General features: G+C 37.3%; 1 protein-coding gene across 2 annotated transcripts; it reads left to right on the top strand.

The window, feature by feature from the left end:
- Nucleotides 1–9,148: 9,148 nt before the first annotated feature.
- Nucleotides 9,149–11,930, top strand: LOC105041039 (GDP-L-galactose phosphorylase 2). Of its 2 annotated transcripts, none has more exons than XM_019849087.2 (7): nucleotides 9,149–9,452; nucleotides 10,086–10,258; nucleotides 10,337–10,396; nucleotides 10,510–10,737; nucleotides 10,836–11,021; nucleotides 11,116–11,364; nucleotides 11,476–11,930. In XM_019849087.2, the coding sequence occupies exons 1-7, from the start codon at nucleotides 9,206–9,208 to the stop codon at nucleotides 11,707–11,709; spliced, it is 1,377 nt and encodes a 458-aa protein (XP_019704646.1). In that variant the 5' UTR covers nucleotides 9,149–9,205; the 3' UTR covers nucleotides 11,710–11,930. The 2 variants fall into 2 exon arrangements, with proteins under 2 accessions (XP_019704646.1, XP_019704645.1); XM_019849086.2 differs by having other exon boundaries at nucleotides 10,510–10,752.
- Nucleotides 11,931–12,924: the final 994 nt, after the last annotated feature.

Raw genomic sequence — 12,924 nt, 5'->3', positions numbered from 1 at the left:
TAATTAAATCAAATATCTTACATCCAATAAAATTTTTACTAAAACAATAAAGACAATAGATCTAGGTTCAATGAAGTTAACAATGCTAAATCTCGCCTCTAAAAGCTCTGTCCCAATATTTCTTCCCACGCTCGAAATTAATTATCTGAATCTGAAAAATAGAAAGAAATGTAATGAGCTAGACAGCCCAGTAAGTAACAAGTATCTCTACCAGATATTTCAGATATTATAAAATTTTCAAAAATAATGCTGCAAATAAACATAAAAATATATTTCATGCTGATTTAATGCAGATCCAATATTTCCAAATATTCACATATAATATATTCATAAATCCGATTCGATTCAAAAACACTCGTAACTCAACAACCTTGACTATGACCAACGTTTAACCCCCATTGACGGGGTCCACAGAATACTAGCGCACAACCCCCACTGGCAGGGTCCAGAAATACCAGCGCACAACCCCCACTGGCAGGGTCCACAAATACCAGCACACAACCCCCACTATATAATTTGAACTTAAAATTGTATGTGAAAATTTTATTAAACATTAAAATAAGAAGGCAATTCTTTAATCTGCTACTCCTAGTGGGGTTTTAAGATAAAAACTACTATATAGAGCAAAAAGGTATAACAACCCTACTATATCCCATTTTGGTTATGTAATGCAGTGGATACATCAATATTAAATATTGTAAATATAATAAAATAGTAAATTCTCTAAGGTTATTAAATTTAAGTTGGAACTCTTAGATCATGTGAAATAATTATGATAACATGATTAATGGAGAGTGAAGTTGTGAAGACAAAAGAAATATTTAGTCCCATATTAATCATATATTGAATATACATATAGGACCAAAAACCTTAGATAACACCTCCCCATTATAATGTATCAAGGTAACTGAAGTTTATCAAGCCTAATGAGAGGAGTGTGAGAGGAACCATTAAGAATAATGTGAGGGTAATACTTGGAGCCAAATTCAAAGAGTCAGATTTGTTCTTTCCGATGATAATGAGGGTTGCTTTAAAAGAATGCTTTATTTTGGTAAAAAATCAAAGAAATGAAAGATTGGCATATATCATAAGTTGTTGATGGTATTACATCCAATTTCCGCTTACTACCTGAAGGTGATCACAATATTTTCTTTCCATGCTTTTACAATTAGGATGCATGTAAAATGAAGATCAAAAGGAGAGTTAGAATGAAGGCCTCTGGTGGCAGAAATTGGATCCGATACACTGCATTAATTAGTATAATTATTATTTGGTATTCTTTTTTTTTTTTTTTGAGTTGGACACTTCCAGCATGTAAGCAAATAAAAATCATATAGTACGGGCATTATAAAATATCATATCGTGCGGGCTTCATAATTTATCATATTTTTTTTTAATACCAATCTTAAAAAATAAGTTTAAAAATTAAAAAAAATTTTAACTGACAATATTATTATTATTCTTGTGATTCAAAAAAAAATAACATTCTCTTTCTTTCTCATCTTCAATATATACTTTTTACTAATTCTGTCACGCCCCGAACCCAACACCCGGGTCGGATACGTGATGGCCGCACACTCCTTAGAGCAAGCCCTAAAGAATATGCAAGGCCAAATTAAATCACTACAACCTTAACATCCATAACAATTAATTTCAATAATAATTCATAAAATCTTGCATAATTACAATTAACATTCCTTCAATCCTCTGATCAGGTATCAACGGTACTCTATCTATGCATCCGCTCACTCACAAATCCATACCATAGCCAACCATGGACATCTTGTAACTCTGAGAAGAAAAAGAAAATGAAGAGGTGTGAGCTTTACAGCCCAGTAAGAATTTCCATATCACACCAATATAATAATATAATCTGAAAATAAAAATAAATAATAACACATAAAAGTCGATGTTCACTGTCCAAAATACTGCAAATATTTATAGATTATCTATTTTATCAAAAGAGATGCATAATCATATGTTAAATAAGTGAAACAATTTTATTCAACGATTGTTTCATGTCTTATCTTTCTATTTTCTTCTATTATCACATCATCTTTAATTCCTTTCTTTTTCGCTTTAGCTTTAGCTTTGGCTTTGGCTTTGGACTACCAGGATCATGCGACGATCTTTTATTCGGATCGATTTCTGTGATCTTCCTCGGATCGAAATATTCATGATCTTTCTCGGATCAAAGTGGTCATGATCTTTCTCGGATCAAATCATTCATGATCTTTTTCGGATCAGATTCTTCATGATCTTTCTCGGATCATATTCTTCCACATATAAGCCTGTGGGGGCTGTCCCAAGCATAAGCTCCTGGCAGGCTATTCCACATGACAAGGTCAGTCCAAACCATATTTCTCTTTTTTTTCATTTTCATAAAATTATGATATTTAACTTTATTAATCATTCATCTTTTGCAGTGTAATAAATATGTCATACACATAATCATGCCATCAATCGCTGATACATTTGTATTGATATAGCATACTCATGCTCAAAATCACATAAATAAATAACAATGTCTCAGATATAACAAATTCATCGATCTCAAATCCAACGATGCAAAATCAATGAGATAAAACCAACGGTAAAATAACATATATAATGATGATCATGTATAGGGATTCTTATCTTTACCGGTGACTGATCCAAGCACAAAAATCAATGTTCTTCTTTAATTTATGAATTCTTTAACAAAATATTCCACTCGATATCATTTGCAGATAATCATCTCTTCATAACCCTGATCAAATATAAAGATCATATATGGAGAAAATTATCGATAATCGATCCTAATAACACAGATCGAGGACCTCTCTTAGGATTAATCAAAATTAGGATTTATCTAAGTATCTAGATCCTCCACTGATCCATAAGACTTTTAGAGAGAGGAAATTCTAGAGAGAGAAAGTAGAGAGAGAAAGTGGAGAGAGAATCTTCGTATTCTTTCGATGAGGCAATCATGATCGAGATCATCAAAGGTCCTATCAGGGTGACTCAATATGAATCAAGTGTTACAAATTTCAAATAGAATCGGACTGGGATCAGATCTACCGCACGAATTTCGAAGCAATCTCAAATCATCATATTTTTATTTCAAATTTATCTTAGGGTCGGTGATGTAATCAGAGAGAGAGTAGAAAGATTCTAGAGAGATAAAATCCATAAAAAGAGAGAAAGATCTAGAGAGAGAAAATAGAGAGAGAAACTAGAGAGAGAAGGTAGAGAGAGGGGAGAGAAAAAGTATTTTGATATAGTTAAATTAAAGAAGAAAATTTATTTTATCAGAGTATGATATACAGGTTATGATGAAATCTTTAATAATTCATATTATTATCTTTGGATTAGATTTTTTTTAAATTTTTTTTGTGATTGTTGAAGATGGTGAAGTGTTAAATTTTTGGCCTTGCATATTTTTTAGGGCTTGCTCTAAGGAGTGTGCGGCCATCACGTATCCGACCCGGATGTTGGGTTCGGGGCGTGACAGAATGGTATCAGAGCTCAGGTTATGATCATTAAGGATTATAATATAAGTGATTTAAATATTACAGAGTAATAATAGAGCTTAGGTTATGATCATTGGAGATTATGATATAAATAATTAGGATGTGATAGAATAATATCAAAGCTTAGGTTTAAGATCACTAGAGATTATGAAGAGATATTAAAATTTTATGTAAGATCAGTAGGATGTGACAGAGTGGCATCTGAGCTTAGACCTTAGGTTATGTTCATTTGGAGACAATGATACAAGTGATTAGGATATGACAGAATAGTACTAGAGCCCAAGTTTAAGGTCACTAGGGATTGTCATATAAGTGATATCAAAACTTTGGGATTATAATCACTAGAGTATGATTGATAATATCGGAGTTTAAGATTTTGATCATTAAAGGTATGATAGTATGATATTAGAGTTTAGGTTATGATCACTAGGAAATATGATTTAAGTGGTATTTGAGTTTAAGGTTATAATTATTCAGAATTGTAATTCTAGTGATATCTGAACTTAGTTTATGATCATGAGGAACATGATAGATATAAAAGAGAAAATTCAATATTTAGATTTCGAATCAATAGATGTTAAGATGAAATTTATGTATAAGTGGCATATGATATCTATAATAGAATTGATGAGTTATATCTTAGATTTCAATTAGTAAGGTTGACCTAAGTATGAAAAGAGTTGACCTTGGAATAAAGTGGGAATTATTGATAAGTTATGTTAAGTATACTAGAGGATTTTGGAATGGAAAACTTATATGATTGAAGATCATGATAACTTTTCTGATTTTGATGTTAATTATCTGAGCATTACAAATTTTAAATTTATCAGAAGGAAGTTAGGATATGGTCTAAGAAGAAATTTCATCATATGAGAGAGAAATATTTTTGAGCACTAAACCTATAAAAGGTCATATATGAAACTCAATCTTAGATGAAAAAAAAAATATATATATATATATATACTTAAATTTTATTATGAGAATATGAGATACACATCTTGATGAAATTTTTGGTTACTCAAAATATCATATTCTGAATATGATTCCTTGATCTTTCAAGTTGTATTGAATTTCAAGTCAAAAACTTACTTTTCTAAGTGGATCAAAAGTATTTTGATATAGTTAAATTAAAGAAAAAAATTTATTTTGTCAGAGTATGATATTCATGTTATGATGAAATCTTTAATAATTCATATTATTATCTTTGGATTAGATTTTTTTTAATTTTTCTTGTGATTGTTAAAGATGGTGAAGTGTTAAATTTTTGGCCTTGCATATTCTTTAGGGCTTGCTCTAAGGAGTGTGCGGCCATCACGTATCCGACCCGGATGTTCGGTTCGGGGCGTGACAAATTCGTACTGTAAGACCATACGATATATACTAAATAAATTAATCATCAACAAATCAATACACAATGATAAATAAATCAACATACATTTTTCAGAATATAGAGTTCACTGACATATAATATACAATCAAATGATATATATTTAACAAATTAGTTATCTAGTGATCGAATACATACCTTCAAGCAAATTGATGCATAATTTAGAAATATTATATTCATTAGTACATACTATATAGTTTGATAATATATCCTCATCATATTTCTGATACATACTGCAGGCTTTTTTAAGACACACCCAATAGTCATCCAATCCCTATCTCCAAATAAAAAGCATATCCTAAAAAATATGTATTAATTTATTTGAAGATGTATATTAGCTCATTGCTAAGTTTGTATCAAAAAAACTTACAGTATGTATCAAAAAGTCAATGAATATATATTACTATATGATATAATGCGTACTAGTGAACATAATATTCTGAAACTATATATCAATTTATTTAGAGATATCTACTAAGTTGCTAGATAACTAATTCATTATGTATCATCTAGTCCTATATTATATATTGATGAATTCATGTTCTAAAGGTTAAGTATTGATTTATCTAGAGGTATATATTGCATCACTACCAAATATATATTGTTGGTGCAAAAATCCGCCTGCGACGGAGAAGCTGGAGTCGAGGGAGCCGCGGTCGCCGTCGGGATCTGCAAAAGAAGTCTAAACCGGAGGTGGGATTGCTCCGGCAAGACTCTCCGACGCTCAAGTCAGTTCTCTGTCTCAACAAGAATGGAGTGCTCGAACGAAAATTTTAGCAGAGTTTTGGGATAGAAAATTAGAGCTTAGAGAATAACGTATCTGGGTCCCCCTTTTACAGGCGGAGGGGACAACAGACTGATAGCGATGTCCACAACCGTCTGGCAGTGGGCTGCCCAGGGTCAGGAGGAGTTTGTTGCGAAGAGTAGTGGAGTGGGATCGTGGCCGTCACCAAGACATGCCACGTGGAGTCTGTTGCGGGGAGTGGAGCGACGTCCGTTGTCGCGACTTGCCAGAGGGTGGAGGAACTGCGTGGTATCCGTCGTAGGAAGTGGAATAGAATCGTGGCCATTATTGTGGTTTGCCAGGGAGTGATGGAGCCGCGCAGAATCTGTCGCAAGAAGTGGAGCAGAGTCGTGGCCATTACTGCGGCCTGCCAGGGAGTGATGGAGCCGCGTGGAATTTATTGCAGGAAGTGGGGCAGAGTCGTAGCCGTTACTACGGCCTGCCAGGAGGTCCAAGCCTGTCGGTCGAAGTTCGACTGGAGTGTCTGACGGAGAGAGGTGGCTAGCTACCCGTCTGAGAGGAGCTTGGAGTCCGGCTCCCGTAGGAGTCCGGACGAAGTCTTCCTTCAGTCGAAGTCGGGGACGAGGTCTGGCTTCCGTGGTAGTTCGGACGGAGTCTTCCCGCAGCCGGAGTCAGAGACGAGATCTGGCTCCCGTAGGAGTCCGGGCAAAGTCTACCTGCAATTAAAGTCAGGGGCAAAGTCCGGCTCCCTTAGGAGTCCGGACGAAGTTTACCAGCAGTTGAGGTCGGGGATGGAGCCCGGCTCCCGTAGGAGTCCGGACGAAGCCTTCTAGCAATTGAGGTCAGAGATGAAGTCCGGCTCCCGTAGGAATCCGGACGAAGTCTTCCTGCGGCCGGAGTCGGAGACGAGATCTGGCTCCCGTAGGAGTCCGGGTGAAGTCTACCTGCAATTAAAGTCAGGGGCGAAGTCCGGCTCCCTTAGGAGTCCGGACGAAGTTTACCAACAATTGAGGTCGGGGACGAAGCCCGGCTCCCGTAGGAGTCCGGGCGAAGCCTTCCGGCAGTTGAGGTCGGAGACGAAGTCTGGCTTCCGTAGGAGTCCGGACGAAGTCTTCCTGCAGCCGGAGTCGGAGACGAGATCTGGCTCCCGTGGGAGTCCGGGCGAAGTCTACCTGCAATTAAAGTCAGGGATGAAGTCCGGCTCCCTTAGGAGTCCGGATGAAGTTTACCAGCAATTGAGGTCGGGGACGGAGCCCGGCTCCCGTAGGAGTCCGGGCGAAGTCTTCCAGCAGTTGAGGTCGGGGATGAAGTCCGGCTCCCGTAGGAATCCGGACGAAGTCTTCCTGCGGTCGGAGTCGGAGACGAGATCTAGCTCTCGTAGGAGTCCGGGTGAAGTCTACCTGCAATTAAAGTCAGGGGCGAAGTCCGGCTCCTTTAGGAGTCCGGACGAAGTTTACCAGCAATTGAGGTCGGGGACGGAGCCCGGCTCCTGTAGGAGTCCGGGCGAAGTCTTCCAGCAGTTGAGGTCGGGGACGAAGTCCGACTCCCGTAGGAGTCCGGACGAAGTCTTCCTGCGGCCGGAGTCGGAGACGAGATCTGGCTCCCGTAGGAGTCCGGGCGAAGTCTGGCTCCCTTAGGAGTCCGGACGAAGTTTACCAGCAGTTGAGGTCGGAGACGGAGCCCGGCTCCCGTAGGAGTCCGGACGAAGCCTTCCAGCAGTTGAAGTCGGGGATGAAGTCCGGCTCCCGTAGGAGTCCGGACGAAGTCTTCCAGCAGGTGGTCGACCACCGCCGAACTTGGGTGGAATCCGCCTGTCATGGTGAGTCCGGTCGACGTTGGTGGGGGTTCATCCGTCGACAGAATTTGGGAATGTTGCGGAGGCTCGGCCGCCAGAGAGGTTCGGCGAGATGTCGTCGGAGGTCTGACGTCAGTAAAATCCCCGGAGGGTCGCCCCTATCACGAACTTCGGCTGGGAGGTATTTTATATCCAACATATATCAAAAAAATTTATAGTATATATCAAAAAATTGATGAGTGTGTATCACAATACTATGTAGTGTGTACTGATAATATAATATTTTAAAAATTATATATTAATTTAGTTGGAGATGTATATTAGATTGCTAGATGACTAATTTATTAATATGTATTATTTGATCGTATATCATGTATTACTAAACTCCATATTTCAAAAATTGTATATTGATTTATTTGGAGATATATATTAATTTGTTTGATAATTAATTTATTTAGTGTATATCATTTAATCATATAGTATATATCAATAAAAATATATTATTAAAAAAATAATATCATATTATTTTAAATTACGAGACTAATAACTCCATTGATAGAAAGGATTTTTGATTTTTATATATTTTTAAAAATTAATATTAAAAAAAAAAAGCAAAATAGAAAGCCCGTCCCATATCATATTCTATAGTGCCTGGCCCTATAGCTTTTGTTCCGACTAGCCTCCATTATTACAAGAAATTATAACAATGCTCTAATCATCATTGCTACAATTCAAGCAACCATCTCCGCATCAAGGACATGTTAACACGTCCATCTCTTTTCCAAAACAGGATCCTATGCGACTCTCTTGACAATGTTCTAAGAGAAAGAGGGTTATGGGTGCATATATTATTCCAAAAATAGAAGAAAACATGCTCCAAACCCTCCATTAAATCTCATTCATTCATTTATTAAAATCTAGCATTATTTAGAATGAAAAGTAAGTGTGGTTCTATTATTTATAAGCTCTATCATAGAACCCAAATTCTCCATGCCTGCTTATGTCCTTTCTCCCTATGTTACATCCATACTTTTTTTATTAGATCTTCTGACATGAGAGTTCATAATTATGGGTTGTGCTAGGAAGCAAGACATGATGCTCGGCACTTGAAAGATATATTCAAAGACAGTCTTATCAACTTTTAGGTATATAAATTTTACTTCGAAGTATAGTTAAATTGTATGCTATCCATAATTCATATTGGCTCCAAAATGGCAAAATGTAGATAGCGACATGACGCAAGCTGGAAACTAACTATTACAAGACTAAAGTCTCGAATGTCAGAATAAATAACCTCGATGGATTGATGAATGATCAAAGAAGCAAAAGATAGACAGATGTACTAAAAGTTATACTAAAACAAAACAGAAGGATGCACCCTTCATTATTACAAAGCTTCGGGACGACCTCAAATCCATCCCTAGTCCAGTTAAAGAAACGATAAAAATGCGGCACTTGACTTCAAGCGTCAACAGGCTTAAATATTTGAAAATCAATAAACTTGCAGTTTGAGCAGCAATTTACTGTGAATCAGTCAAAAGATCATATCACCACAATCAGCACAAACAAAATTTTGGTATGAAGCCACTTTTAACACGTCTGGTATTGATTAAGTTTTCGAACGCATCTTAAATCAGATCAATCAAAGATCGGACGGTGAAATCACCAACATCGAACCTATATTAATACAGTCCAAGGCTACGAACAAACAACCAAACCATACCATCTTTGTATGAACGGTCGCAAACTGTTTGCAAGCCGGCTGCATGTGCCGGCTCTTATTTTCGGGTAATGGCAGGACTGATAGGAGACTCCCAAATGCAAATAAAACGATGGATCGGGATTGCGGAAGGGGTCAGATAGGCCGAGCGGTACCAAGAGAGCTAGGAACGAAGCATCAAGAATTTCCGACGGTGATGTCTGGCAACCAAGAGGGCCAAGATGGTAACAACGGGGAGCGCGGAGGGGAGGAGTTCGTCCGCGATTGCCTCTCCAAGTGCCGTCTTCTTCGAGGTACTCCTACCATCAAAAGCTCGTTTCAGTCTTTTAACCCACGGCTCCAAGCACATCTGTGATTAGTGTGACAACCTAAATAAACCTTATTTCTTGTAAGAAAGTTGGCACAAATGTCATAATTTGTTATTCCATTAAAAAAACTTTTATGATTTAATCAATGATGCCATAAATCCTGCTTCTTTTGTTTCTTTCTTTTTCTTTTTTCCTTTTTTTTCTTTTTTTTTGATCCATGGCATTTCTAACATGATCCATCTAGTTGCTCTGAATCTGTACCCAGACAGTTTTCCCAAAGACACGTAGACGACACCGAGAACCAACCTCACAAAAGAACTCATGTATCAGATCATGTTGTGAAGAATTGGTTGGCAAAAAATGAAAAGAAGCAAAAAAAAAAAAAAACAAAACACAATCCATGAATGGATTTTGGTAAGAAACTAATGTGGGTGTTGACAGTCTCAGTGCATAATCCCCAGCAGTTTGAGAAAAGAGAAATGCGCAATATGTATTCGTTAAAAAGCCGCAAGAAGCTTGTTATGTAAATCAAGAATTAATAATTTAAAGGCCAGAAACCTTAGGAATTATTATATATTGGCTTATTATTATATGCTGTCATCATTTATTACAAGATAGGTCTTCTGTTAATTTATCTGGTGTATTTGGTCACCCTCAAAATGTGCCGGAAAATTCAATGGATAGGGGGGGAGCTTCCTCTCTATTGTTTCAGCAAGGCTGCCCAGGAGTATACTTCTCCCTCAGATAAGAAAGAGCCTCAGTCATTATTCCTTGATAGGCTTCTCAAGGAGGTAGTTAGAAGCTTTATTTATGATTGGATTTCTCCATTTGCTTAGTCCATGTGAGCTTAAAGTCGTTTTTTATTACAGTGGGAGGACCGCAGGCTTAGAGGACTGTTCCACCATGATATCACTGCCTGTGAAACTAAGGTCTGCACCATCTTTTAGTATTCTAGTTCTCACCTGCGTTCCCATCCATTGACACTGCATGTATATGGGTGGGCTTCTTTACATAATTATTCTTTGAATGTGTTTATGTATAGATACTTCCAGGAGAATATGGGTTTATGGTAGTACTGGTTGAAGGTCGTGACCTCAAGAAACGGCCAACTGAGTTCGGACTCGACAAGGTCCTCCAACCCTTTGATGGAAGAAAGTTCAACTTTACAAAAATAGGGCAAGAGGAGGTGCTCTTTAGATTTGAAGAAAGTGAGAATGATGTGGTCCAGTATGTCCAACATGCTCCTGTTATGCCATCAGCCTCCCCAAATGTGATTGCCATCAATGTGGCCATATATCTTTTGGAACCACTTCTGTTTATCTTCTTTGATGATACAAGAAATTGTTGGACTCTTCTGTTTTGTTGCAGGTTAGCCCTATAGCATATGGCCATGTGCTTTTGATCCCTCATGTGCTAGACTGCATGCCGCAGCGGATTGATCGAGAGAGCTTCTTGCTTGCCATGCACATGGCAAGGGAAGCCAAAAATTCCTATTTCAGAGTGGGTTATAACAGTCTTGGTGCCTTTGCCACCATTAATCACCTCCACTTCCAGGTTGCAACCCCTTTACAGCTTTTCGTAGTTTCTTCATTGGATGATATAAGCTCAGTTGAAATTTCTTGTTTTCTTGCTCACCTCATGGTGGCAGGCTTACTACTTGACAGAACCATTCCCTGTGGAAAAGGCTCCCTTTCAGAGGATTGCAACTTTAGGGAGTGGGGTGAAGATTTCTCAACTGTTACATTATCCTGTAAGAGGTCTTGTTTTAGAAGGTGGGAGTAGCTTGCAGGATCTATCAACTGTTGTCTCCAGTGCCTGCATTTTCCTTCAAGATAACAACTGCCCCTACAATGCCCTTATATCTGATTCTGGCAAGAAGATTTTTCTCTTACCACAGGTAATTCCAGTTAGGTGCAAATCCCTTCAATGCTTACACTATGCACATATTTTCTTAAATACAAATCAAGTCAAATGTATATATTTTTTGATGTCCAAAATGAATGAGCAGTGGTATGCTGAGAAAAAGGCCAAAGGTGAAGTTAGCCAAGAGATCCTTGAAAAGCAAGTGAATCCAGCAATATGGGAGCTCAGTGGACATTTTGCATTGAAGCGGAGACAGGACTATGAGGAAGCATCAGAAGGGAATTTATATAGTTTCTTGGAAATGGTGTCTCTATCCGAGGAGCGGTTCGAAGAGATGAAGGGAGATATCTTGGAATTCCTTGCCAGTGGAAGCTGCTGAGGATCATGTGAAGGGCAGATAGGGATACTTCCTACAAAAACAAGATCTCCTTGATTGCTAGCAGTAATGATGTTCGTGTATCAAGCTTCGACAAGTTGGTGGATATATGCTTTATGTCTTGCTATTTATTGTTCAACTGTGGTTACTTTGTGTTTCAGTTGTGATGATCTTCAGTTAGCATCAAATGTGTCCTTAAAAGTATAGCTCTGTTAATGTTGCAATGGCCTTTAGCCACTTTGCTGGGTATTATGATGACGATATTCCCAGATTCTTGAAACATTCCGGAATTGTTCATGAAATTTGTCTGGGCAAAATTTCTCCGATTTCTGCTTGGACTGCCGAGTTACTCCTAGTTTTTATACACACACACACACACACACACATATACATACATACATACAGATACATACATACATACATATACATACATACATACAGATACATACATACATACATACATACATACATATATATATACACACACACACATGCATATATATATATATATATATATATATATATATGTATGTATATGTATGTATGTATGTATGTATATGTATATATGTATACATACATGCATAGATGTATGTATACATGCATATATATGTATACATACATCCATACATATATATATATATATATATATATATATATATATATATATATATATATATATATATATATATATACACTTTCACAAATTTTATGTATGGTTCTTGTGTTATTTGAATTATTTCTCAGATACACATGAACTATGGATTACTGATGTTGCCTGTTGCTGTTGGTGGTAGTGGCATCATTATTACTATTTGCTGTTTTTGTTGGCTCTTGCTTCTTTATTTTTGCGTTAATCAGAATATGGATATGGATACAGAGTTCCACCGAATTTGATTTGAAGCTTATAGAAAACTTTTACTAGGATGTTTTTATTCTACCGTATGAGCATAAATTTTGTAAAGCGTCCCGATTCCTCTCAGAAGATGTATCTGATTACGAGGTTAAGAATTTATTGGGTAGCAGTTTCCATCGTATCAAGTAGTGTGTCTTGTCTAGAGAGTTTTGGTGATTCTCATCAAGGGTAGCCACAAAGATCATTTTGTCTTCCAAAATGCAAAGTAATAGATGTCTTGTTGGTACTGTTTAGCCACAAGAGTCACAAGAATGGAGCATCGCATTCGATTTAATTGTTGACAATTGCTAAAGGAAAAAAAAAAA

Source organism: Elaeis guineensis, chromosome 3, assembly GCF_000442705.2.
Source record: "Elaeis guineensis isolate ETL-2024a chromosome 3, EG11, whole genome shotgun sequence".
In the NCBI taxonomy this organism is placed as follows: Eukaryota; Viridiplantae; Streptophyta; class Magnoliopsida; order Arecales; family Arecaceae; genus Elaeis; species Elaeis guineensis.
Note: the sequence above shows the minus strand (reverse complement) of the source record. Positions and strands in the feature narration are given on the sequence as shown.